This window comes from Elephas maximus, chromosome 16, assembly GCF_024166365.1.
Source record: "Elephas maximus indicus isolate mEleMax1 chromosome 16, mEleMax1 primary haplotype, whole genome shotgun sequence".
NCBI lineage: Eukaryota > Metazoa > Chordata > Mammalia > Proboscidea > Elephantidae > Elephas > Elephas maximus.
In genome coordinates, this window is record NC_064834.1 from 49720239 (window position 1) to 49747678 (window position 27440).

Here is a 27440-nt window from a genome sequence, read left to right on the forward strand (position 1 = left end):
AAGAGACGCTTTAGGGAGAATCGCCGGAGACAGGGCATACATCTATCTTCTGAATGGATGTGGAATTCAGGCTACTAAAAGTAGCTTTGCCTTTTTCAGCAGAGGCAATTTTAGTGTCTTAATTATATTACTATTTTTGAATGGCTTTTTATAAATACTTTTCACTACTTTGTGAAAAACGTTTTTTTGTTAAAACCAAATAATAAAAAAATTCAAATAAGCTGAAAGCTATCTTCAACTTGGAGAGCCACTGCCCCCTTGTTAAAACGTCCACCTCCTGCCTCTCCATTCAAGGCAAATGCCATCTCCAAAGTTTCTGTGATTCCCAGGCAGAGGTGCTCCTACCACCTCCAACCTCTTGGAATGCTTGCATCTCCCTGGTGATGCTGATCCTCAGACAGTGTGGGTATGTTTGTCCCTACCAAGGACAGCGAGACGTTTAAAACTCTGAATTCCACCCCCCTCCAATCACCCCACTGCATACAGTATCAGACAGTGCAGTGCAGGGTGAATTAATTTGGGTGGTCACCAAGGAATAAAGCATGCTTGTAGGGATTGTTTCCAAAACGGTACATGTTCCTATGACAGGGATTGATACTGATTAAAAAATAATACTTTTACTGGTGGTGTATTTATTTTAAATATGTTCTTTTAAAGAATAACTTTTGTTGTGGGTATGTTTCTTTTATTGTTGTGAAATTATAAACATAATACTGTTAAAACTCTCTGAGGTAGTGGCTATCCTTCCTAACGACTGTATTAGTTTCTTGTTGCTGCTGTAACAGAATTACTACAAACTTAGTAGACTAAAAGAAATAAATTTATTATCTTACAGTTATGCATGTTATAAGCCTGACGTCGATCTCACTGGGCTAAAATGAAGGTGTCGGCAGGGCTGCACTGCCTTCTAGACACTCCATGGGTGAATCTGCTTCCTTACTTTTCTCCCTTCTAGAGGCTGCCCATGGTCCTTGGCTCACAGCCCCTTTCTCCATCCTCAAAGCTAGTAATGGCGGGTTGAGTCCTTCTCAGATCGCATCCCTCTGGCCTCCTCTTCTGCCTACCTCTTTGCACTTTAAAGGACCCTTGTGATTACATTAGATTCACCTGGATAATCCAGGATCATGTGCCCAACTTCAAGGTCCCTAACTTAATCACATCTGCAAAGTCCCTTTTGCCACGTAAGGTAACAAACTCATAGGCTCCTGAAATTAAGATGTGGACATCTTTGGGGGACATTATTCTGCCTACCATACCTACTTACAGCCTTGGTGTGTGTGTCTGTGTGTGTGTGTGTATAAGACTAGTGTAATCAATCACCTCTAAGCTGGTCAGGGGGGTTTTGATTGTGTGTGTGTGTATGTGTTTGTGTGTGTGTGGCTGGGGTAATCACCTCTAAGTTGGTCAGGAGGGTCTTGATTTGGTGTGTGTGTGTGTATGTGTGTGTGACTAGGGTAATCACCTCTAAGCTGGTCAGGAGGGTCTTGATTTGGGGGCCAGGGTAGGGTTTGCACAGGGCTGGGGAGAAGGAGAAACAGATGCAGCTATGGACCCATGGGACATCTCTGGCAAACCTGGCATGCATTGCTGAATGCCTGAGTAGCCTTTTTAGAAAAGCTGTAAGAATGGGTTAAAAAGTCCTAGCTCCAGCTCCGACTCAGGTCTTATTAGTATTCAAAATCAGGGACAGTCCATGCTTAACCACAGCAGAAGACCTGGCACCTCGCAATCATTCTTCCAGGATACCAACGACAATGAATCTCAGGGTTAAGGGTGACCTATTTTAGAAATACATGTTTTTGCAGGGGAGGCTTTAGAGGAAGTCTTTTAGCAGTTTGAATCAGAAAGTACTGAAGTTCCTCAAGCCAGTTTTTAACAGCAGCAGCTTCTTTTGCAGGTACAGAGTAAGCCCCTTTTTCTGCCTTGGAATTGTTAAATATAAATTGATAAACGTCAGCCCCTGGAGCACATGTGGCTGGACCTGTAGTAGGTGCTCGAAGAGCTGTTGAATGGAATAATCACGAGCTTAGCTTTTATTTCTCAGCTATGAATGAGTAGGAGATTGAGATTAGAGACAACTTAGCAATATCTACTAAGATTTAAAATGTACCTATCCTTGACCCAGCATTTCCGCTTCTTGGTAGTTATCTGAGAGAAATATTTGCATGTGTGTATAAGAATGTGTGCTCCAGTCTTGTTTGCAATGGTCAGCGATTAGAAACAGATTCAATCCTGAGGGATGTCAAAATGAATATGGTACATCCATACTACGCAACCTTTTTTTTTAATAAGCTAGATCTATACATTTGAACAATGAACATATTATTAAGCAAAAAAAGGAAGTTTTGGAACAATATGTATCAGTTTGAGTCCTCAAAAGACTATGTATTTTGTAAATAAATATATAATATACACATGTTTATTTATTTACAAAGTATGTAGTCTTGTAAAAAAATACGTATACATAAAATCGCCTCAAATGCACGTGAAAGCTGGACAGTGAATAAGGAAGACTGACGAAGAACTGATGTCTTTGAATTATGGTGTCACCAAAGAATGCTAAATATACTATGCCAGAAGGACGAACAAGTCTGTCTTGGAAGAAATACATCCACAGTGCTCCTTGGAAGCAAGGATGGTGAGACTTTGTCTCTGTACTTTGGACATGTTATGAGGAGGGATCAGAACCTGGAGAAGGACATCATGCTTGGTAAAGTGGAGGGTCAGTGAAAAAAGGAGCACCCTCAACAAGATGGACTGACACAGTGGCTGCAAAAATAGGTTCAAACATAACAACGAATGTGAAGATGATGTAGGACTGGGCAGTGTTTCATTCTGTTGCACATGGGGTCACTACGAATTGGAACTGACATGACAGCACCTAGCAACAACACACACACATATATATACATATATGGAGCTCTACAGGGAAGCTTCTACTCTGTCCTATAGGGTTGCTATGAACCAGAATCGACTTGAGAGCAGCGGGTTTACAGGGTATACATACATACATACATATATATATATGTTAAAAAGCATGGCACAGGACTGGGCAGTGTTTCGTTCTGTTGTACGTAGGGTCACTATTAGTTGGAACCAATTCGGCGGTGCCACAACAACAACCACCTGCGTGTGTTCGTGTGTGCGTTCTGGGAGGGGACTAGGATGGGCTTAAAGTAGAGGTGGAGAGTTAGTAAAGACAGGTTTTCACTTCATCTATATTGCATACTTTTTTTGCAATAAAAATTTAAGTGTAATTCAAAGTAAAATACATTTTTGTGAAAACAAGAGGGCTAGAAACTGAATGGATAATCTAACATTTTAAGTTAATGTCAAAATCAATGACTGAATCTATTAAATGTATTTTACAAAGCAACAGTTCATACTGAAAGTTCAAAAATATTTATTCCTATTTTGTTAAAAGCATGTGTGTGTGTATGCACGTAGTTATATATACCACATACTTTTAAATATATTTATATGTACACTACATATAGCTATCTATTTGTTGTTGTTGTTATTTGTTGCCATCAAGTTTATTCTGATTCATGGCAACCCATGTGTTACAGGGCAGAAATGCTCCATAGGGTTTCCTTGGCTATAATTTTAACAGAAGCAGATCACCAGGCCTTCTCCTCCGCAGTTCCACTGGGAGTGTTCAAACTGCCAACCTTCAGGTTAGCAGTTGAGTGCAAACCGTTTGCGCCACCTAGGGACCTTATATCTACTTATATCTACTGTATATGTCTATATCTATGTGGTACACATAGCTTATAATAAAATGCGTAAGTGCTGCTTTGGCTAACCATAGGTAAATATCTCATTCTTTATCAGTGTTGTTACTATTTATACAAGCAAAAATATCTCCTATATGATCATGATTAATCTGGTAATTGAATATGGTTTGCCTTTTAAATAATTCAATTAATTTTAGTAAATTAAAAAGAGAGTTTCCCAATATAGTTGCAAAATTAAGAAAAATAAACAAGTCACTGCTTTACAATACATAGCATCCCTTTAAATGAAACCCTTCCAAGTGTGAAGAATGTGTTAAGGTTTTATCAAATGAATGCTCTTTGTGTAGAAAAACTGATCTAAATCATGGATTTCAACTTTACAACCACTACGGTCTTTCCATTTGAGCACATCTCCTGTTGGAGACTGAGAGGGTAGCGGGGTTATCTTAGGCCTCTGGGAATATCCCAGGAAACAAAAGCTGCTCTAAAGGAATTGTACAAGATTGACAGAAACAAGAATTCCTTTCCAGACTACATGAGACTATAGATTGGGTATTTCGCTCCACTGAGAAAACGGGAAGCCACTGGGCTTTCTATTTACCCAGGGAACCAGTCCTAAAGACTTCAACGGTCTATGCGTGCGCAGACATCTCCAGGAGTGATCAAATTCTCCCCTCACCCTGCAGGGAGGAGGCTGTGGGCAGTCTGCAATCACGCACCTGCCAGTTAACAGATAAACCCTCCATATGCGGAGGCACAGAGGCACCAGCCTGACCATTCCCTCCCCACCCCTGCAGAATAAAGGGCGGTCATTTGCCGCTCCTCCCAGTCAGATGCACGCACACGCCTTCCATCACAATTAACTCAAGAATCTGAAACACAACACAAACTCACCCGCAACATGCTCAAAATCAATGCCATCGATACCCAGAATGAGGATACCAAAAAAGCAAAACAAAACAAACCTATTCAAACAGTAAATACTCAAAACAACAAGGCTAGAGTCAGACGTGGTACAAGGTCAACAAACCTAAAGACAAGTTCAAGTACAGGGCACCTTATAAACGGAAGGGCTGGCATTATACCAGGGGTTACAAATGTAAATGTCTTCACAGGCCAGATAATGGACAGGTCTATAACATAACAGGAAGGGAGGCCTGTCAGGAGTTGGACCACTGGTGCACCAGATAAAGACATTCAAATTCAATTAAAAAAAAATTCAACTCCTGCTACAAGATTCTTAAACGGAGAGTCAACAATCACAGAAGGAAACAGAGTTAAATATGACGCGTGGTGGTGGTGGTGTTAGTTGCCTTCGAGTTAAGTACAGTTCACGGTGGCCCCCATGTGTGCAGAGTAGAACTGCTCCACAGGATTTTCAAGGCCATGACGTTTCAGAAGCAGATCGCAAGGGTCTGTCTTCCAAGGTGCCTGTGGGTAGGTTGGAATTACCAACCTTTCAGCTAGTCTTCGAGTGTTTAACTGTCTGGGCTACTCAGGGACTCCATGATGGGTGCAGAGGGGATGAAATAGAGTTAAGAGTCAAAATCAGAAAAGGTGCGAAGGCACTCACATGGGATGAAAGGCAGGACAGCGATCCTAGCTGTCATTATTGGAAAGGATGGTGACCACTTGGTTTATAATTTCAAAGGCAATAGCAAAACAAAAACTAAATGAAAATGGGTGTATTAAGCTCTAACATAGAGCATTCGATTAATCAAATAGGTTCTTCATATAATTAACCATTGAGCTGGATTACAAAAAGATTGCACACGTTCTTTTGTAAGCCTCTAAATAAGTGGAACTCTCAAAGAGTATAACCAAAAAAAACCCAAATCTGTTGTTGTTGAGTTGATTTCAACTCATAGCAACCCTAAAGACATAGTAGAACTGTCCCATAGGTTTCCAAGGAGCAGCTGGTGGATTCAAACTACAGATCTTCTGGTTAGCAGCCGTAGCTCTTAACCACTGCACCACTACAGCTCCTCAAACAGTATAGGTGTGGTCTTACTGGAAGGCAAGGGTAAACCAAATGACCTCCAAAGGTCATGACTTAAATATGTCTGTATAGTCAACTCTTGGTTATCCAGCTAAAGGGAGAAGACAGTGACAAATCATCCTAAGACGAAGACAACAAAAAGCTATATTTGCCTTTGGAGTGTATTTTGGTACTTAAATTAGAATGTGTCTTTCTGACACTCTGAGAATTCACAATGCTTCACAACAGCCAAAAAGCTTGACCTGGAGCTGAGAGGCTGCCCAATTTTGCCACCCTGACTTCTGCATGACTCTTACTCTTTGCTGAGGGTGAGCACTAGCGTTTTTCAGAATAATGTCCGGCAGCCCAAACTTTTTCAGACAGCAGCTACCTGGTTCAGCTCTTCCCTCGGAGAAGAGAAAGGGGTCTTTCCAAATGGTTAATCCAGGGTCAAGACCCGGGGTGGTCTGACTCTTGTTTCCAAAGGGTGATTCCAGAGTCCTGCAGGATCCTCAGTAAGCAACAAGTTAGATAAGATATACACACCTGCTGCAAGATGACTACAAAGAGGATGGTCTATTTCGTCTACATTCCCTACCCTAGAGGACACAGCAACAAATTTCGTGAGTTCTCTGGAAGAGAGAGAAAAAGAACTTCATTGAAAAGGAAGCACTCAGAGAGAAAGAAGCTGACAGTTCCCTGGCGTCAAAGGATGGGTGGGCTGGAGACCTGCCATGCCCGTGTTTAGACACGGTACCCGGACAACTGACCTCAGATAATGGGTCTGTCTGGGCTGTCAGTCACTCCCTTTGACCTGGAAAGAACAGGGAGACACAGAAAACAGAATATTGCCTATTCCCAAATAGCCCCAGGTCAGGACCATTTCTGGGGGCAAGCCCTTCTCTCTCAGCTCTGATCTTTGCAGCTGAAAGCTGAGCCAAGAGGAGGGCAATGCAGCCCATGACTGCTACTTCAGCATGCTTTTGAGAGAGATGCCAGGGAAAGGCACAAAATGATAACAAAAATCTTAAAAGTAAACTGTAAGAGACTGTCTTGGCAGAAACTGGGTCTGCATAGTTAAATAACTTGCACAAGGTTCACAATTTTTGAGTGGGACATATTAAAACCAGGTCTTTCAAATTCAAAGTCCAAAATGCTTTCTACTGTCACTTGCAACTGCTACAAATAATGTTACCTGCCATTACTTTGCTCAGAGCTCCCAAAAAAGCACAGGCCTCCCAGAATGAGGCTGACTGGCCCCATGGTGCTGTTATTGATTGATTGATTTTGAAGTGATCACTAAACTTTGTACAGTGTAGTTCGGCAGAAACTCTAGAGTTAGGAAGCCTTGGGGTTTGATCTTGACTCATTCACTTACTATGTACTTGACATCGGACAAGTCACTTAGCATCTCTGAATCCCAATTTCCCTGTCTGTAAACGTGGATGATACTATACTTACTCCATAGTGTTGTCAAGAGAACTAAATAAGGGTAAGAATCGTTGCACAACTCGGAGAATGTACTCTGTGTCACTAAATGGTACATGTAGTAACTGTTGAATCAGTGTATGTTTTGCTGTGTATATTCTCAACAATATCAACAAGATAAATAAAATTTAAAGAAAAAAAAACTATATATGTTTAAAAAGAAAGAGGATTAAATAAGATGATGCATGTGAAAGGCTTAGCACAGTGCCTGGCACATACTTAAAAAAAAAAAAAACATTGCCATCAAGTCAATATCAACTCACAGTGACCCTATAGGACAGAGCAGAACTGCCACACAGGGTTTCCATGGAGTGGCTCGTGGATTCGAACTGCCGAACTGCCGACCTTTTGGTTAGCAACTGTAGCTTTTAACCACTGCACCACCAGGGCTCCAGGTTAGTGCTCGATAATGAGAATTATCAATAGTGGCTGGCATGCAATCGCCTACTGAAGCTTCAGGACAATAGGGCATTACAGCCATACACCTTTGTACAGATGATGTAACTGAATCTCAGTAAGTAACCTACTCAAGGTCACGTTAACTAGGTAGTTGTAGAGCTAAGGCATGAACTAAAGACATTTGGACTCCAAATCTTATGCTTTTTCTTGCTATACAATGTTGCTTCTTAGGACAGAAAGGAATGGTGGGTACCAAGGTGTGGTTTAGAGGTTTAGCTCTCTCTCTTAATTTCCATCTTCCTTCTTTTAAAAGGACAAGTACCGTTTTATAGTTTTATGTAAAGTGCTATGTGAACGCAGCTCTGCGCATCCCCGTCTATCGTGACTGTCACCCTATAAGCCCCTCCTACTTAGAAAATCTAGACCCCACTGGTAAGAAGTAATACTTACATAACTAACCTGAACTGTTGCTGTTGAGTCGATTCCGACTTATACATAACATATGCATAACTAAGGGGGCTTAAATAAGAAGAGAAGAGGGTGCCTTGAGGCAGAGCATTCAAAATTTCTCCCTGGAAAGCCTATGAGTCAATCATCCTTCCTTCAAACTGCCTTCCATCCAACTCGCTGCTTTGGCAAAAGGCAGGACAGAGTAAGCCAGAACCCCAGCTGAGCCCAGCCAGGTTGCATCTGAGCCACAGATGACCACAGGCCTATGAACGAAAACTCAGTGTGTGTGGTCCTAAGTCCGCGGGTTTTGGAGTTATTTGTCATAAGCCTTGTTGCAGCAAAAGCTGACTAATACATCTGTCCAACTCAGAGTGGGAGCCACTTACCCCGCCACGACGATCTCAAAGTCCCCGTCATGGTCCACATCAGTAACTGCTACACCATAGTTGAGCTGGGTGGGGTTGCTGTCATAGTCAGGGGGCAGAACCGAGTTGGTGACCGCAGTGAACATGGGTTCAGCCCGCTGGGATCCCTCCGTGGGGGGCAGAAGCCCCAGCAGCAGAAGGAAGAGTGACATCCCCAACATCTGAAACCAAAGTTAATAAGCGTTACTGGAAGGCCCCATAGCCAAAGCGGCCCCAGGGAAATCTACTCCGGGTCAGCCCAGTGGTGCCTTTCTCCCCCGTTCACAGAGAGCTTGGCAATTCCTAAACCAAACCCAAGCCTGCTGCCATGGAGTTGATTCCAACTCATGGTGACTCAGTGTGCCTCAGCGTAGAACTGTGCTGTAGAGGGTTCCAACTGTTGTAATCTTATAGAAGTAGATCACCAGGCTTTTCTTCCGCAGCACTGCTGGGTGGATTTTCAGTTCTCAAGCAAGTGCAAACCCTGTGACACCCAGGGGCCTGGCCTGCCACTTTTCCACGACACCTGCCTTGACCATCCCCTTTAAAACTACCGCCTGTACCCATCACTCATAATCACCCTTACCCTGGTCTGCATTTTCTTCTTCTTAGCACCTATCACCTTATAATGTACTGTATAATTTCCTTATTATTTATTGTCTGTCTCCCTCTGCTAGGTCGTAAGCTCTGTGAAGGGAAGAATCTTTGTCTGATTTGTTCACTGATCAGACCAAGGCAAGAACAGCGTCTGGCACGTAACAGGCGCTCAATACATACTTAGTGAATGAAGGAAAGAATGGTGCAGTACAAACACAAGGCACTGAAGCCAGACAAACTTAGGAAGGAATTCTAGCCACTCCAGGGAGGTATATGATGTTTCCAAGCCTCAGCGTCTTCACTAGCTAGTTTGGGAAATACATACTTTGTAGGGCTATTATCTGGGATAAGATAACATATGTAAAGAACTTGGCTCAGTGTTTGGCACACAGTAGGTGCTCAGTAAATGAAAACTATTATTAGAAGAGCAACTTATTGAATGCGCAGGAGATCCTCAGTCTCCACATGAATGTAGACCATAATTACTAAGTTATGGGGGAGAAGACCATGGTCAACGGTTTCTTGAAAAAATGTATAGGCAGGGACCTATCACCATTCTTGTAAGTCCCAGTAAATAAATGTCTTGTTAATCCGCATAGAGGGAGACAATAGACTTGAGGCATTTTCCATATTACATACCAGGAAAAAGAAGGCCCCTTCCGTACTTTGGGACAAAGAAGAAACTAGCAGGTCTCCACACAGTCCAGAGGTAGGGACTAGACCCCACGAATAGCCAAGTCTAGAACCACAAGGTGAGGCTGTGAAGGATGGTCCTTCTGGGGGAACACACCCCAGAAGGAGCCTGGAGGGAATCTGTGACCTGGCAGCTTCTTTGAGCCAACGTCCCTCCCCAGGGCAGCCAGCCATCACCTCCAGACCAGGCAGCAGTCAGTTAGGGGCCCCATTCCAGCAGGATCTGGCGAGCAGTGCATCATTCACTTGGAGAAATTAAACCATTGTGTGTGTGTTTTATTATAAATTAATTATGTACAATCCATTGTATAATTCATTATTATGTCTCTAACATAACTCAGGGTGTTGCCAACCAGCCTGGGGCCACGGAAGCCAGTGGCACATACCCAACAGACAGAGGAGAATGGCCAAGGAGGTGGGAGGCCTCTGCCCTCTCTGAGGGAGACACTTAAAATACTACAAATGACCACCCTGAGCCTGGGCCCGCACACCAGGAATTGAAACCCACAGAGCATTCTAGATGCTCTGCTGGAACGAGTCCCACAGGGGCTGCCTGGGCTCAGTCCCAGCAGGGAAAGCAGCACCTTCTTGCCTTCAGAAAGCAGCAAATCTCTTCCTGATGGAACTTTTCCTGCTGGCTTGCCAATGCGTCTGGCAGTCAAGAGCAAGGCTGAGTGAGACTGATGTCTTAAGGGAAGAGCAAAGAAGATATGAAGACTGTCTCCTCATATGGAGACAGACATTCCTGCCAGCAAATGAGCCTGCTCCAGTTCAAGGACCCGGTGACCAAAATGGAGAGCCCGACACCACCTTGGGAGCCAAATATGATTCCGAGGTTTCCCTAATGCCTTGCCGGAGAGGCAGCCAGCTTCCCAGGGAGAGATGCAGAGCCAGGGCTCCAACTGCATGGCAGAAACTACCCACGGAGAGCCATCCCTGGGAAGGAGGCTCTTGTAGCATGGGGCACATGTTGGGTGTTGTACTGTTAGAGCGAGGACATTCGAAATGACTGAGACATCTGAACAAGACAGCATCTTCTACTGGGTGGTCTTAATCGCCAAAGGCGAATGCATCACTCTGGGAGCTCTGCAACTGGCAGGCAGCACGTTATACTGGATAAAGGGACCTCACAACTGGAGAATGAGCAGCTGGGGAGAAATGGGAAGCTGAAGAGCATTTAATAACTGGTGTGGACATGCTGCAATGTAGCATGGATCTGACGGTCACTGGACCTCTAGGTCAAAAGGGATGGATCTTTAAGGCATAATCTCTACTGTAGGGACAGCAAATAGTTTCAACTTGAGAGCCAAATCCGACTGCTTGGCAGTGGCTGGAAAGGACTGCTGTGATCAGCTTACAATGCCGGCCATGGGCACGGAAGAGAAAAGTGGCACTGGGCATGCCTTCTAGAAGCTAGTTCGTTTCAGACACCATGCCTGTAACTTGGGTCACTGGCACCAGGGAGGCAGGCTCTATTAGGCTAATAGGCGTCTAACTAGTAGAAATTTTCTAATGAAGGCCATGGGGGGCAAGAGCCTTGACCCCGCCTGTTGAGTTTTACTTTTTCTCTGCAAGGTAGAACTTTTAATTAAAGGAGCCATATGAAAGAAGTAGCTACTCTGTGTTATCCATTTCCCGATAAATAACCTGAAGCAAGATGAAAAAGAAATAACGCACCTATGGTCTGACCTCTATTTTGCTTGGTGACCTTGAACAAGTCACAACCTCATTGGGTCCCAGCTTTCTTCTCTAAAATGAGGGACTGGGAGGAGATCTTTAAAGGTCCTTCCAGCTTTAAAATTCTATGATGGATTAAAGGATTTTCTTTAGAAGCAAACCTTCAGCAGTTCCCCCCTCCCCAAGCTCCATCTATAAACCCCAGACTAACCTGTGTCATTTTCCTTTCTGAGCATATTAAACACATTTTGAACAAAATGGCTTTTCAGCAGAGTTCTATAGCACTTCTCTCACAAGGCCACGGCCAGAGAGGAAAAAGCCATCATTAGCGTCGAACCCGATTTCAACCGGCACGGGCAGACCTAGAGGTGTAGGGAGAGTAGCAGTGCCCAGGGGCAATCTCTAAATTGCGCCCACCACCCCAATTTCAAGATGAATAGAAGTTGATAGCGCGTGGCATGCCAACAGAAACGCCTTCCCCCCTCTTGTCCAGCTGCCTCAGTGAGGCACCTTTCATATTTGTGGCACCTTGGGATGTCATTCTGCACCTCGTCTGGCACCCCCTTATACTTGCACGGGAGCGCGGGAGTGTCCCCTTCGATCCACCCCCCAAGACTCTGGGCAGACCAGTGGATAGTCTCCCCTGGGGCGGGGCTGGTGGTGAGAGAGGGCATCGGCATCATCTGGGAGCTTGTTAGAAATGCAGAATCCAAGGCTCTGCCCCTGACCTAATAAAGTAGAATGTGCATTTTAGCAAGATTTCCGGTGATTAGAAGGCACATCAAAGATTAGAAACACTGCTCAAATCTGATTACACTGGCTACACCAGAAATCTGCCAGTTGATTCTGACTGATGGTGACCCCATGTGTTACAGAATAGAACTGCTCCATTGGGTTTTCTTGGATGCCGTCTTTACGGAAACAGATCTGTGGCACTGCTGAGTGGGTTTGTGCCACCAACGTTTAGGTTAGTGGAAGCCAAACCAAACCCGTTGTCATTGAGTCAAATCCAACTCATAGCGACCCTACAGGACAGAGTAGAACTGCCCCATAGAGTTTCCAAGGAGCAGCTGGTGGATTTGACTGGTAACCTTTTGGTTAGCAACCGAGCTCTTAAGCACTGTGCCACCAGGGCTCCTAGTCAAGTGCAAACCATTTGTGCCACCCAGGGACCTAGAATCACCAGGGGTTTAAAAAAAGTACTGATGCCTGGGTCTCATCCCAGATATTCCGATTTAATTGGTATAGGACGCCGGCTGGGCGTCGGATTTTTACAAGCTCTCCAAGTGACTCTAATATGTTGCAACATTTGAGAAACACTGTTCTATACCAGTGTTTCTGTCCCTCTCAAACTTTAATGTGTATGAATCACTCGGGGGTCTTGTTAAAAGGCAGATTCTGATTCACTAGATCTGTGGTACCCAAAAACAACCCAGTCTTTTTTTTTTTTTAATTCTATATTTCTAACAAGCTCCCCAGTGTGCTGCTGCTATGGGTTCATAAACTATGCATTGAATAGCAAGGCTCTAGCCAGGGCTCCCGGGGTCATGGAACCAGGCTGTATACCACAATGAATGTATGAAATTGGTTCAAGAACCTCCTCCTTCTGCTCTAGATCTAAGGGGCTGAAATCAATTTTGTTGTTGTTGTTGGGTGCTGTCGCATTGGTCCTGATTCATAGCGACCCCATGTGACAGAGGAGAACTACCCCATAGGGTTGCCTTGGCTATAATCTTTATAGGAGCAGACCACCAGGTCTTTCTCCCATAGAGTTCCTGGGTGGATTTGAATTGCCAGCATTTTGGTTAGCAGCCAAGTGCTTAACCATAGTGTCACCAGGGCTCTGAAATCAACCAAGGGCTATGCATTCCCCAGGGCTTCTCAGGGCTCAGTTTAGCATTATACACTCAAAGTACATGTCATCTTCAGCTCGAGGTCAAATTATCATAATTGATAGAGTGACAAAGAGAGATTTTGACTGTAATCTTTGCAAAAAAGTGAGAAGAGGGGAAGGGTTAGAGCTGGAGGGAGGTCAGGTCAAGGAGACAAGAGATAGGTACCATGAAAAGGCAGAGCCTAGAGAGAACCGGCATGGCAGGAAGTTTCCAGCTGAGGTAGAGATGCAACCCAATGTGTTTTCAGAAACCATCATGGTACCTGGACCTGGTACCTAGTAGGAGCTCAATAAATATTTGGTGAATGAATAAATGAAGGAATATGTCTGAACAATAACGTGAATCAGCAGAAACTGCTTGCAACTTGTCACACAGTTAGTTAAAAACTGTTCTTTACCTAAAGCAAGGCATCTCAAACTGCATTATGCTTACGAGTCACCTGGAGATCTTGTTAAAAATGCAGAGCTCTGATTCAGTAGGTCTGAGGTGAGGCCTGAGATTCGCGTTTCTGACAAGCTCCCAGGTGATGCCAAGGCTGCTGGTCTATAGGCTGCACTTTTAGTAACAAGGCTCTAAACCAGTGGTTCTAAACATTAGCTGCCCAATGAAATCATCTAGGGAATTTTTAGGAGTATACTGCTGCTTAGGCCCCATCCCCTATTTCTGACTTAATTGGTCTGGGGTGGGGCCTAGGTGCTGTGTATTTTTAGAAGGATCTAAATTATTTTAATGGGCAGTCTAGGTTGAGAACCACTGCCCCAGACTCCTAGTCCCCAGATAGAAGTGTAAAGTGCAATTCGATTTGAAGTGAAAATGTTTCTACTACTGAAATTCATCACCAGCTTGTTGGAGTATACAAAGAAAATCTATTTGGCCAGAGAGGGTCAAAGAGGGGAGATAAAAAGTTTGAGGAATAAAGTACAGCAGGCTGATTCCACCTGAATCAGAAGGGCAGTGGGCTCCGGAGCGGCCTCACATTTTATGTGGCTGGGTCGGGAGACCTTCTGTCACCCCATAGTGAGCATCTGAATCTTTTGGGAGAGCATGTAGAAAAGTTAAAAATAGAATGGAAAAGTTAGTTGAGCTAAGCTTTTCGTTTTCCTGAATGCTTGTGTATCGAGCACCTACTGTGTACTATAGTACTGTGAACAGTGCTCACAGGCAGGAGTAGTACTTAGAGTACTCTATACAGGAATATGTACTAGTATATACAAGAGGTATAGTGGGTTCTAAGAATACAAAGATGAATAAAACCTGGTCCTTCCCCTCAAGGAGTTCTCCCAGCAGGAAGGAGAGCAGCCAGAAAATCAAAGAAGGTGTAACATTCATGTAAGTGCAATGGCAGGGGATCCAGGGGCAGAGCAGCACAGAAGAGGTGAGACTAAATATCAAAGGTGGGCATGGGCAGAGGGGTGCATGACCACAGTGCCAGGTGCCTCGACAAGGAATGTGAGCTACTCCTAAAGAGGGAGGGGGTCAAGCCAAACCAAAAACCAAACCTGTTGCCGTCAAGTTGATTTCAGACTCATAGCAACCCTATAAGACAGAGTAGAACTGCCCCATAGAGTTTCCAAGGTGTGCCTGGTGGATTCAAATGGCTGACCTTTTGGTTAGCAGCTGTAGCTCTTAATCACTACGCCACCAGCGTTTCCAATAATAATAATTTCTCAAAAATGCTCTGTGGGGAACCTCATACTACCAAGGAAACAGCACTGGGAGCAGGACACATCCTTTGGACATGAGGTTCCTGCACTGAGATGTTCCCAGACCAATGGAAGACTGATGACAAGGACCTGCCTCCAGAGCCGACAGAGAGCGATAGCCTTCCCCTGGAGCTGGTGCCCTGAATTTGGACTTGTAGCCTACTACACTGTGAGAAAATAAAGTTCTCTTTGTTAAATCCAAAAAAAAAAAAAAAAAAAGCTCTACACGTGAACTTTTTGAACAGTCCTCAGCAGGATAAAGAGAGAGAAGGAAAAAAACAAAAACAAGACTAAAACCCAAAGCTTGGAGTCAGGGACCTGACTTTGGATCTCAACTCTACCCTACACTAGCTTCTGACCTTGGACATGCTCCTTAACCTTACTGGTCTTCAGTGTTCTTGTCTGTAACATGAGGATAATATGACCCGCTGAGGTTGCAAGGGTTAAACAGCTACAGTAGGCACCTCTCTCTGGGCCAGGCAGGAGGCAGCACTCCTTGTTCCCCTTCCTTTCACACAGAACAGTACTTAGGTTAGTCTTTAGACATTGGCTATGGCCAAACTCAGTTTTCTGTGGCCTCGGGACTTTCCTGAATTGGGTCTAAAAACTGGTAACCAAGCAACCTGTATTCTCCAGTGTGGGGTCAGGTAGCTGTCGGGAGAGGCTTCCAGGGCAATTTTCAGGGCACGAAGTTCTTCAGCAATTACTGCAAGAGCCAAGGACACTGCCCCAAGTTCTCACAAAGGCAAGGGGCTTAAATACTTCAGATATTGAGAGTACAGGCCCTTGCAGGACAGCAGAGACACAAGAGAGGCAGCTTTGGAGACACTCTGCCCCCTTTGGGCTGGGCCGCTGGATCTACAAGAAACCTGCAAAAGAGCCCCTGGCACTAAAGCAAGTTAGAGAAAAGCTAACAGAACCTGCCCTGGAACATCCACCCACAACACCACTTCCTGCAGCAGACTCACCATGAGCCTGAAATTGTGTTAGGTGCTGGGGTGTGTCCTGCCTGGTGGAGGCCACAGGGAGAAAGCTACTCAACATTGGTCATGTGGGTGTGGGGTGCTGTCGAGGAAGGAACGCAGCAGTGGGGAGGTGTGGCGCAGGGGAATGCTTCCTGGAGGCAAGGTGCTTTAGCTGAACTTTGGAGGATGCTAAGAAGTTAGCTAGACACGGAGAATCAGGAAGAAGAGAGCAATAAAAACAGAGAGCGGAGAACTACAAAGGTCAGGGGACTCAGCCTTCATCCCAACCTGCCCTTCTAGAACCTTCTATTTAAAGCCCTGCTCCCTTTTTCCCCAGGCTGTGTGTCAGGGGAGCACTCATGCTCCTCTCCTCCTGTTTCCCTATGATGGGTTGTGGGTTGGATCATTGTGATCCATAAGGTTTTCACTGGCTGACTTTAGGTGAGAAAGGTACTACTATTCTCCCTACTTTAGAGATGAAGAAACTAAGACACAGAGAGGTTAAGTAACTTGTCTAAGGTCACACAGCTAGTGCATGGTGGAGCCAGGATTTGCCCTTAAGCAAACTGGCCCCAGAATTGGTGTTCTTAGACACTACACCAGCCGGCTTCTCTCAATACACCAAACTTGTCTTAAAGTGAGTAGAGGTCAGAACCACCTCTGCCTGGGAAGGTGGGGAAGGCCTAAGGGAGAGGTAGCGGTGAGCTAGCCAGAGAGACAAGGTGCAGAATGCTCTAGTCTGAGGGGATTCATGTGCAAGTCGAGTCAGAGGGAAGTGCAGGTTTGAGTAGCAGGGTGAGGATCTGCACATGGGAACATGAGACGAGGGTAGGAGAGATGGTGGGGAGGGGTGCTGCTAACGAACCTGGAGAAGACCACGGAGGCCTTCACGAGTAATGGAGCCAAAAGGGCTAGGGAATGACAGGGTGGAAGTGGTGTGTTGGTGAGAACCTGCAGCAGAGTGGTATGGATGGTATGGAGGAGGCCCTGGAAGGGCTGGGCTGGAAGCAGGGAGGCCAATAAGGAGGTGAATATTGTGGCCAAGTGAGAGAGAATGCTGGAGGCTGCCATTCATCCATTCAATATATTTCTTATGTACCTACTTTATGGCAGGCGCTGTTCTGGGCACTGTGAGAACAAAATAGACAAAGTCCTTGCCCTCGCGGTGCCCACATCCTAAGGCCTCAGTTATCTGTGTTTTTCTACCCTGTCCCCTGTCCTGGTCCTCTGGACAAACCTCAGACCTTCCACACTGCCTCCCCACTCTGCCCCCTGAAGGCCGCCATGTCCTATGGATCTTCCCCAGCACCAAGAAATATAAGGCTTCCTCCTCCTTCCCGCTAGCTGGAGTGGACTTGAGTACCTGCCTGCAGCTGCACTCTTCCTTTGCAGACAGAGAGGAGGCTTGGTCCTGCTCCAGAAAAAGGCAGACAAAAACTCAGGGTTTTTGTAGCACACCCAGGCTAGGATGTGCCACAGAGACTGGGGGGCTAATGAAATGGTGGCTGTGAAAGTGAGAGGACAAATGGAGTTTCCTAGCCTTATGTGAAAGGCACAAACAAACAAATCCACTGCCTTCGAGTTGATTCCAACTCATAGTGACCCTATAAGACAGAGTAGAACTGCCCCATCAGGTTTCCGAGGAGCGCCTGGTAGATTCGAACTATCAACCTTTTGGTTAGCAGACGCAGCTCTTAACCACTACGCCACCAGGGTTTCCATGTGCAAGGCACCAAACCAAAAATCCGTTACCATCAAGTCGATTCCGACTCATAGCAACCCTGTAGGACAGAGTAGAGCTGCCCCATAGAGTTTCCAAGGAGTGTTTGGTGGATCTGAACCACCAGCCTTTTGGTTAGCAGCTGTAGCACTTACCCACTATACCATCAGGGTTTCCAGGTCCTTAATAAGGATTACAAACTGCTCAGATTGTAAAATGGGAACTGACACTGCCTGGGTTGTTGTGAGGATGAGATGAGATAATGCATGTGAAGTGCTAAGCACAGTGCACATAAAAGTCCATAAATGGTAGGTAATGGCAACAACAACTACACTACTGCTACCACTAATAAATGTTCGGGAATGAATTAGTACACCTCAGAAGGCACTCTCCGTCCAGGAGTAGTTGCCAGATATTGAATGGAGTGCACTGAACTTCAACACTTTGAGGAATTGGCTTGCTTCTATTACTAATTTGTCTAGGGAGCCTAGTGGTGTTCTCTGATGCTTTAAATACTGCTTCCCAAATGCAGAATCCCTCAGTATGCCTTAATATACACATTTATTCTTTAAACGTTGAATACTCAGGGACCACGTTAGAAATGATGACTAAGGCATGGTCCCTGCCCTCAAGGAGCTTACCATCTTCCAGCGGTGAGGCATACGATAGAGTGGGATAAGTTCAGAATAGCAACAGGTACAAAGTCCAGATGGATCCCATAGGAGGGAGGGACTGCCTCATGGGGGGGGCGGGGGTGGGCAGTGGGCAGGCAGGAAAGGCTCTCAGGAGCTCGTGATTCAGGATTAAAATGGTAGTGGCTTTCCAATGGGAGTGGAGTGGCATTCCATGTGACAGGCATCTACGGATCAAAGGCATAGATGTGACAACAGCTCGGTGCACGTGGGGAATGCAGGTGTCGCCCCGCTGGAGTGCAGAGTCTGGGGTCTGGGCTGTGGGGAGAGAGGAGGGGGCACAGAAGGCTGGAGATACAGTTTTGCGTGGAAGCAGCAGTCGGGGCTTGCAGAGCCTGCGAAGCCAAGGTAAGGAGCCCGGAGTCCCATTGTTGCAGATGTTTTGAAGTCATGATCAGACTTGCATTTTAGAAGCTTGTTTGGGCAGCAAAGTGCAGGAAGGAGAGTATCACAGGGGAGATTTGAACATCTGGGGCGGGCTGTGGAGGGGCACTGGATGACCTCTAAAATCTCGTCCAGGTGTAAGAGTCTGTGGATGAGATTTTTTTCCCCTCTAAATCACATTAAGTGTATTAGTGGACCTTGCTACTTAAAAACATACTCTGGAGAATCTTTTTTGTGAAGCAATGATTCACTCCTTAGTTTGTCTTGGGTGGAAATTCAGGTTTTCATCTAGTCTATCAGTTTAAACAAGGTAAACCTGCACCGAGCTTCCTGCGTTAGTCAGCCAGTGGGAAGGGGAGAGGAGGGGAGTGAGGAGCAGTCAGAAGGTGGCGATGAGGCGCAGAAGCCTGACCTTGCTCAAGGCTCAGAGCTGGCCACCATCTCACGGGGCAGACCTTGCCTCGGGTCCTCGAGCCCTGCTCGATCGGTGGGGATCTTTGGAGGTTCACACAGCCCTGGTGCTACCAAGTGCCAGCTTTGGGAAGAAGGAGCTAGAAGAAAAGCTGGCCTCACTAACTGAGACCACTTTGGAGATGCACTTTATTTTTCTGGACTTTTAATTCTGTTTGTTGTGGTTAGTTGCCATTGAGTCAATTCCAACTCCTGGTGACCCCAGATGTGCGAAGTAGAGCTGCTCCATGAGGTTTTCAAGGCTGTGACCTTTTGGAAGCAGATTGCCAGGCCCGTCTTCCAAGGTGCCTCTGGATGGGTTCAAACCACCAACCTTCTGGCTAGTAGTTGAGCGCTTTAACCGCTTGATCCACCCAGGGACTCCTGGAGTTGCATTTTAATACGGAGGACTGCCTCTGCCCAGAATGGCCACCTGCACTTATCTAATCATCCGTTCACTCACTGAGCACCTATTGAGCAAGCATTGTGCTACCCACTGCCATTAAGTCAGGTCCGACTCATAGCAACCCTGTACGACAGAGTAGAACTGCCCCATATTGTTTCCAAGGAGCAGGTGGTGGATTTGAACTGCCGACCTTTTGGTTAGCAGCCATATCTCTTAACCACTGCATCACCAGGGCTCCTCAGCATTGTGCTAGGCACTGAATATATGGTTAAAAACAAAAGACACAGTGCCTCCTCCCATGCTGCTTACAAGGCAGGATTTCTCCGTCTATTTCCCCACCTGCAAAAGCCTCTTTGGATATACATAACTTGCCAGATGAAAGGTGCATGATTATGATTTCCAAGAAAGAGTTTGCTCTTAGAGCCCAGGGTACAGAAGAATATTACATCACTTAGACATAGACACTGCTGGCACTAGAAAGGGCCTGTCTGTCTAACTCCTCTGATCACACGGACTAACAAGGAGGCCTCCAGAGCCTAGGGGACCCACCTTAGGATACGCAGGAAGTTCCTGGCAGGACCAGGAATGAGAATATATGTCATGATGCCCCCTCATGGCCAGGAGGAAGGGATGTAACCTCAGTCCCCTGAGAGGTACTTCAAATGACCTTCTACTTCCCAATCCTGAGCACCAGCAGGACAGACCAGCAATGGGCCTCATACAAACAACACCAATGAAGAAAACCAAACCAGTTGTCACCAAGATGATTTCAGATCATGGCGACACCATGTGTGCGGAGTAGAACTGCGCCTCACAGGGTCTTCAATGGCTCTGATGTTCTGGAAGCAGATCACCAGGGCTTTCTTCCAAGGTGCCTCTGGGTGGATTAGAATCACCTTCCTTTCAGTTAGTAGCCAGCACCTAACCACTCGCATCCCCCAGGGACTCCCGAATAACATCAAGAGAGATTGAATAGGAAGATTGTTCCCACCAATCCTACAAGAGCATCTCTGTCCATCTAGGAGGGGAAATTCGGGCTCCCAAGCCTGTCCCCTCTCCTTAGAGCCACTTCGGGATTCACATGACTTGGTAGCTCCTTAAGATACTCATCAAAGCAGGGCGGGATGGGGATGAGGATGGAGGCACCTGCCCTCCAGGTAGGAACAGGCTTAAGTGAGGGACAATGAAGTCCTGTAGTACAACTTCCAGTTGATGGCACACTCTCTGAGCCCAGCAATGATCTTGTGACCTTGTCACCATACTTTCGGGTGCAAACAAAGATAAGAATAACTGAAAACAAGAAGAAGGGTCATTCTGCACTCCGGATTCAGGATTCTTCTGTGGCTAATTAAAGTAATATGTCAAAACGTCCCTTGGAAGAGATCTTTAAGAATATGTCTGTTAAGTAAACAAGGTTTTACTAATTAATGACACACCTTCCCATTCCTCATTGCAGTTCCTTGCAGAACTTCGCTGTGCCAAGAGGGCTGAGCAAGAAAGGATGGAGGAGAAGTCATCGTCTCTCTTTCCCGGAGGGGGTGGGGACAAATCTAGTCGTTTGTCATTTGTAGGGCTATCAGTTTCTCGTCCGGATGTTGACCAGATTTCCTGGGCTGGAACCAACTTGCAGGGCCAGGGTACTGGAATTTTTCCAAGAAGTAAACGCTTTGCTTCTTATGAAGTCAACATGATTTCTTTCAAGGAAAATGTCTTTCTTTCTTTCTTTTTTTAATGTATCTAGGGATTTTGGGGGGCAGATCTTTGGATTTTTCTCTGAAGATAATGATTATGATATACTTATTATTGGCTAATACCGCCCCTCCCCCCATATGCACTCACACAGATGCATGGGGGTGGGGGCATGATTCTCCCAATATTATACAATGAGTCAGTGGCAAAGCCAGAAATAGAACTTTCCAAACTTCCAAATTCTTAATTATATTAATAGCAATAGTCTTAGCGATATTAATAATAGTCTGTTTGTAATTTTCTGTTTTCACAGCTCACATTTAATCTTCACAACTACTCTGGGGGAGTCTGGGTAAGTCAGTCTCAGGAGACAGCATATCTGAGTTCTAGACCCAGCTCTGCCACTCGTTTGCTCTGTGATCCTGCCGTTGGTTCCTTCACCTCTCTGGACCTCAGTGTAGTCAGCTGTGGAATGGGAGAGTTGGCCGCGAAGACCCCTCACACCCCTCCCACCTCTAGCATGCGGTGATTCTGTGTTGCTATGCCCTAGTCCAGTGTTTCTCAAGCCCAACACTATTGACATTTTGGACCAGGTAATGCACAGTTGTTGGGGGCTGATCTGTGCATTGTAGGGTGCTTAGCAGCATCCCTGGCCTCCACTCCCTAGATGCCAGTAGCAGCCCTGCCCCAGTTGTAACAATCCAAAGTGTCTCCAGACATTGTCAAGTGTCCCCTGGGGCCAAAATAACCCCCAGTTGAGAACCACTGCTCCAGTCACTGCCCAAGGACTTCAATAAGATCAAGATCCTGAGTGGTTCAGTGGAAAAAAGGTCTTCCTATCCCCTCCTTCTTCCCAACCCCTTCACACCTTTCTGCTCACTTTTCAAACACAACCTCTCAGTCCTTTGTTACTTCCATTTCTAAAATGTCCTGAGTGGTCCAGGGTATGTTTGGTGTGATAATGAACCAATTGATTTCATACTTCCTCCTAATGAGAGTTCACAGGTTTTTGTCCCCTAAGCAACCAGCCAGGCTCCCCAGAAATCCCTTGCAGAGCCCAGGCTGGCCTGGACGCCTGTATCTGCAGCCTGCAGGAGGCTGGGTGAGCACGAATTTGTCAGCACTCTTAAATCACTGTGCTCCGAGGAAGCCTTCTCCCAGCAGAAAGATCCTTTCTTAGGAATCAATATCTCAGGGCCTTCCATCACATTCAGAATTATCCTGGGACCTGTGAAATTTCTTTTTCCCAAGCATGGCAGAACCCCAAAATGAAAACCCTAAGGTGGGCGAGGGAAGAAGGCAAAGAGGGAGCCCTCCAAGAAGGCTTGTCCATCAGCCCAGCCGTTGCTGCGAGCAGAGGTTGATGTGCCAACCTGGACACTCAGTCTTCCTTGCTGAGAAAAGGAAGACCCTGCATGGTTCCCAGTGAGCCAGCAATATCTCTTTCCATCTGAATACCTCCACATCTTACCAGAGACACACTAAAGAGTATCTCCCTAGGTCTTCATTACCCTACCCCCATCAAGGATTGCCAGCATCACCATTTAGCACAGGAGGAAACTGAGGCATGCAGAGGTGAAGCCCAAGGTCCCTAAGCCAATAAGCTGGGGGGGGGGGGCTTGATTCAAACCCTGTGTCCTTTCCAAGACACTGGGCTGTCGGAGGGTAAGGGTCAACCATCTGGCAGGGCTCATGAATGGGAAGACTTGCTCTCCCAGACCTAATGGCGCTTCTCAAATTCTATTCCCTTTTCCATGTGCAAACAAAATCCAGAAATCCTGTACTGTAGCTATATTTTATGTAATTATTTTTCTCTGGCCTTATCCAGAGCTAGACCAAGCCTAGAGAACACAGGCGTATTTCTTTAGCTAAACCTGGGAATTGCTGAGAATCTCAAGCACAGCCTCTTGGAACTCCACTTTAAAGAAAGGGGCTCTTGCTCTTCGATGGTCCATATTATCTAGTCTCCTCCACTCCAGAAGATGAAGACCCAACTTGTCTGTTTGCCTGACGGAAATGAGGAGATGAGCATCATCCCTGGCAGCAAGCACCCCTTAGGTAAGCTAGAGGGACAGAAAGAATTCCACCTCTCAGAATTCTGGCTTGGCAGCTCCTGGGTTTCTCATGAGGGTGGGCCAGCCTAGTCTGTCAAGGCTCCAAGGCGAGCCCAAAAGAGCTCCCTGCAGTGTGCAAAGAAGCCAGGTGGGGTGAGGAATACAGAGAGGGTAGCACACAGACTACACAGCAACCTCCTTCCCAGAATCCAGCTCATATGTCGACGGCCAGACTTGCAGAACCAAAGAAAGGGCAATGTAAATGGCAGGATCTTCCAGGTCACTCAAGAAGCCCTCACATAAGGATTTTGCAAAAATAGAACATCCTAACACTCTGACCTTGAGCTGGAGGCAGCAAAGATGGGAGAAATGGACAAACACTGATTGGAAACTCTCTGCTTCACCCAGGGTCTGACTTTGGGAGGTCCCGTGGCAAAGGTGTGACTGCAGGAAAGAGATACTCCACTCCAGCACACCTTAGTGGGGCAAAGGAAGAGCCCCAGGCCTGGGTTCATGAGGAGCAAGACCACAGCAAGGGACTGGGCACTGAATAATGGCCAGAAAAGTGGAATTACATTGTTTTTGCCTAGACCACCAGTTGGAATAATGGGACAAGCTAGTGGAGGAAGGGGAAAGAATAATTAGGAATTTCTATGACCTGTGTATGGAAATTACAAGAATTTCATCTGCTCCTTGCTCTGGATAATTGATCCAAAGTAAATTTATTCTAATTTACTAAATTTATTAATTTACCAAAGTCTGGTGAGTCCGCAATTATGAGTACACTAAACCCTGGTGGTGTAGTAGTTAAGTGCTACGACTGCTAACTAAAAGGTCGGGAGTTCAAATCCACCAGGCACTCCTTGGAAACTCTATGGGGTAGTTCTACTCTGTCCTATAGGGTCGCTATGAGTCGGAATCAACTCGAGGGCAACCGGTTTGGTTTTTTTGGTTTACTGCGTAGCGAACACATGTTCGTCTCCATAGTCAAGAGGAAGCAGGTCCTTGGCTTGGAAAGGGCTCTGAATAGAGAACTGGGGTCCCAGGATCTAGTCCCACACCGATAGCTTGCTGTGTGACTTGGGCAAGATACTTGCCTTTATAGGGCCTTAGTAAATTGTGTGTGCACGTGAGTGTTAGGGGATGTGCTTGGATTCTGTGCTCTGCAAGGCTCCTTCCTTGTAGCTGTAATGTTTTTGGACTCCATGAGCCCTTAATGAGTTTAGGGAATACACCAGCACCAAGCACAATGGGATGACCTCAGAGATGGGGTGGAGTTGTGTATCAGTTGTTTCCTTGGAAAGTTGTGCCTGCACCTGTTCCATTGCACCTGAGGTCACAAGACCACCTGAAATCCAGGAAACATGGTAGAAGGGCTTCCATCATGAAGGTGAGGATTAGGGGCTGTGGCCAGAGCTTGCTTAAAGTGTAAAGTTGCCAGGGCCAGGGAAGGGCAATAAGTGAGAAGTCAATGGTCTTGAGCTGGGTGCCTTTGGCGCCCCCTACTGGACACCAGGGAGTCTGCTTCACCTTTATGCTTCCACCACATCCTCAGGCAACAAGAAAAGCTTTCAGGAGGCTTTCATAAGCTGTTTAATAGATCTGTCTTCCTGGTTCGTGGACTTCTCTCTATGAGGTATTTCACCCCCTAGAATTACACAAGCCATTCGTTCACACATTCACAGGGGACACCCCTGTGCACCAAATACCAAGGCACCAAGAAATAAACGTCAGGGTTCAGAACACCAGATGCAGCCCAGATGGAGAGAAGGAAAGAAAGCGCAACGAGCAGGTATTCTGCTTCACAAATTCCCAGTGGAGAGAAGGTCTTGGGAAATGCACCAGAAAAAATGTTGAGTGCAGGCAGAGGATGGAGCTGGTTTGGGGTTATGGAGTGGCAGCCCCATAAAAGATCTGGAGGCCAAAACATGTGCCTTTGCAGTTCAAAACACTCACCCATGTTCAGGAATGGTGTAAAGGTGAAGGACATAGCCCCAAGTGAGCAGCTGCTGAGCAGGTAACCACCACCCCACCTTCTGCCTTCTCCAGAGCCCATCAGTACCAATTAGAAACCACAATATTCTACTTGGGGCCCACTGTGCCAGCATCAAGACCCTAGGCTCCCTTTGTTTCCTCTAAATTTGACTTTAGGATCTGCTGCCAGAAGGATGTTCTTAATCAGGTTTAGAGAGGGAGAAAATGCTTCCTTGAGTGCCACATTGGAACAACCGCCATGTCCCCACTTTTCCGTCTTCCACCTCTCCTCCCCATGGCTGAGAATGAGGTAGTGCGACTTTGAATTAGCTCCAGTTCAGTCTTGGGTATCTCCAGGCCAAGTCATCAGCCTAACATCTCCTATCAATAGCGTTTCTCTTCCCACATGAGTTCTCCCCCTACTCAAGACACCACCATGAGCTATCTCCTTCTCCTGAGGCCTCCTTCCTTTCCTTTCTGACAGGCTTCACTTGGGAAGTCCTATATCCATCCCAAACGACAGCTCAAGTGCGACTCAGGAATGCATTCTGCCTGGAGGATTGAAGTACCTCCTAAGAGGCACAGAAGCCACATGAGGTGGCCACCTCCCCAACGATATTCATTAGTCATTCCCAGAGGAAGAGGAGCCCCCCCCCCAAAACAAACAAACAAAAAAAACCCAGGAGCCACTCTGGGAGGCTCCCATCCAGGCTGAGATGACTCTGGATTCGCAAGTCAGTTTCTGCAGAAGCAGGACTAACCAGGGTTTCCAAGTCCTGTACTGCCAAGAAGTGCACTGCATTGCTGGGCATGCCCCCAAAGCCCGGCCTACTGCCCCATGGAAGCTTCTATATACCCCCACTGGGGGCCGAGGGGGATCCTCGGTTCCTTTGCAACGCCTGGAGCTGGCTCGCCTGAGGCAGGCTGAAAGCGAGAAGACCACACCTCGGTCCAGCAAAAGCTGCTACCAGCTATGCCGCGCGGGTCTGGCTCCGGAGCTCTCTGCCACTCAGCGCTGTGCCGGCAAGCTCTGCTGCCCCTGGGAAGAGGCGCCAACCCTCAGGGGCTCGTCCCCAGCCTGGAAGCTTAGGCATCCGGCCGGCCGAGGCCAGTAGCTTTCCCCGCTGGGAGCTGAGCTCGCCTAGCTGGGTGACACATCCCGACACATCCCTCTTCACCTGCTCCGCCCCCTCCCAGCTCCGGTGCCCCTCTCCAAACAGCTGACCTCCAGCGCGCCCCCAACACCTTCCCTGTCAGCTGTGGGCTGTCGCTCCGACACCTCCGCTCCCACCTCCCGGCCACTTCCAGAACCGAGCCCGCCTCTCCCCCAGCCCGCCGGGGAGGCTCTTAGCGCCTGCCGAGTCCAGCGACTGTTGGCAAGTTGGGGCCAAAGCCCCCGCCGCCTTCACTGTCCCTGTCTTCCCCGGATCCCAGGCGGCAGCCCCGCCGCCCCTGCGGGAGGCTCGGGAGGGGCGCGGAGGGCGGGAGAAACTTTCTCCGCCTGAGGGGGTGGGGGCACCGGGGCTGGTACTCACGCCGGGGTCTGCCCTCGGAGCCATCTTCAAACTCGCTCAGCCACACAGCCTGGGGGCGCCGGAGTGCGGGCGCTCGCCGCCGCCGCCGACTCTGCCGCCGCCGCTGTCCCCCCAGCCCCAGTCCCGGGCTGGCCTCGAGCCTCCCGCCCCGACGCAGCTCGCTCGCTTTATACAACTCCACTCGAGCGCGCGGGCTTATGTAAAGGCTGGCGGAGGCCCGCAGCCAATGGCACGGCGGCTGGAGCCGAGGCCCGGGGCGGGGGGCGCCCGTGCGGCCAATCGCGACCCGGGCGCTGGGGGAGCCGGGTGGGGGAGGGGCGCCCCGGCGCTGATTTAGGAGCCGGGATTGCGGTGGCAGCAGCCGGCAGCCCGGCTGGCCCGGCGGCGCGACGCGGCGCGGCGGGCAAGGGGTGGGCGCTGGCGAGGGCGGGCGCCCCTCGCCACCGCCACTGCGTCGCGTAACCTTCAGGAGGCAGCGGGGCCTGGCGGAGGGGAGAGGGCGCCTGGCGAGGCGCGGGGCCCTGGGCCGGCGGGAGCGGGGGCCCTCGGG

The 27440-nt window shown here is 47.4% G+C and overlaps 1 protein-coding gene across 2 annotated transcripts in view; it reads right to left on the bottom strand.

The window, feature by feature from the left end:
- Nucleotides 1-27023, bottom strand: part of CRTAC1 (cartilage acidic protein 1) — a 157599-nt gene extending 130576 nt beyond the window's left edge. For both annotated transcript variants that reach the window (XM_049855699.1, XM_049855700.1), the window contains exons 1-2: nt 26891-27023; nt 8439-8638 (exon numbers count right to left, since the gene is read on the bottom strand). In XM_049855699.1, coding sequence (XP_049711656.1) covers nt 8439-8638; nt 26891-26914 — 224 coding nt within the window. In that variant the 5' untranslated portion in view covers nt 26915-27023. The remainder of the gene's footprint in view (nt 1-8438; nt 8639-26890) is intronic.
- Nucleotides 27024-27440: the final 417 nt, after the last annotated feature.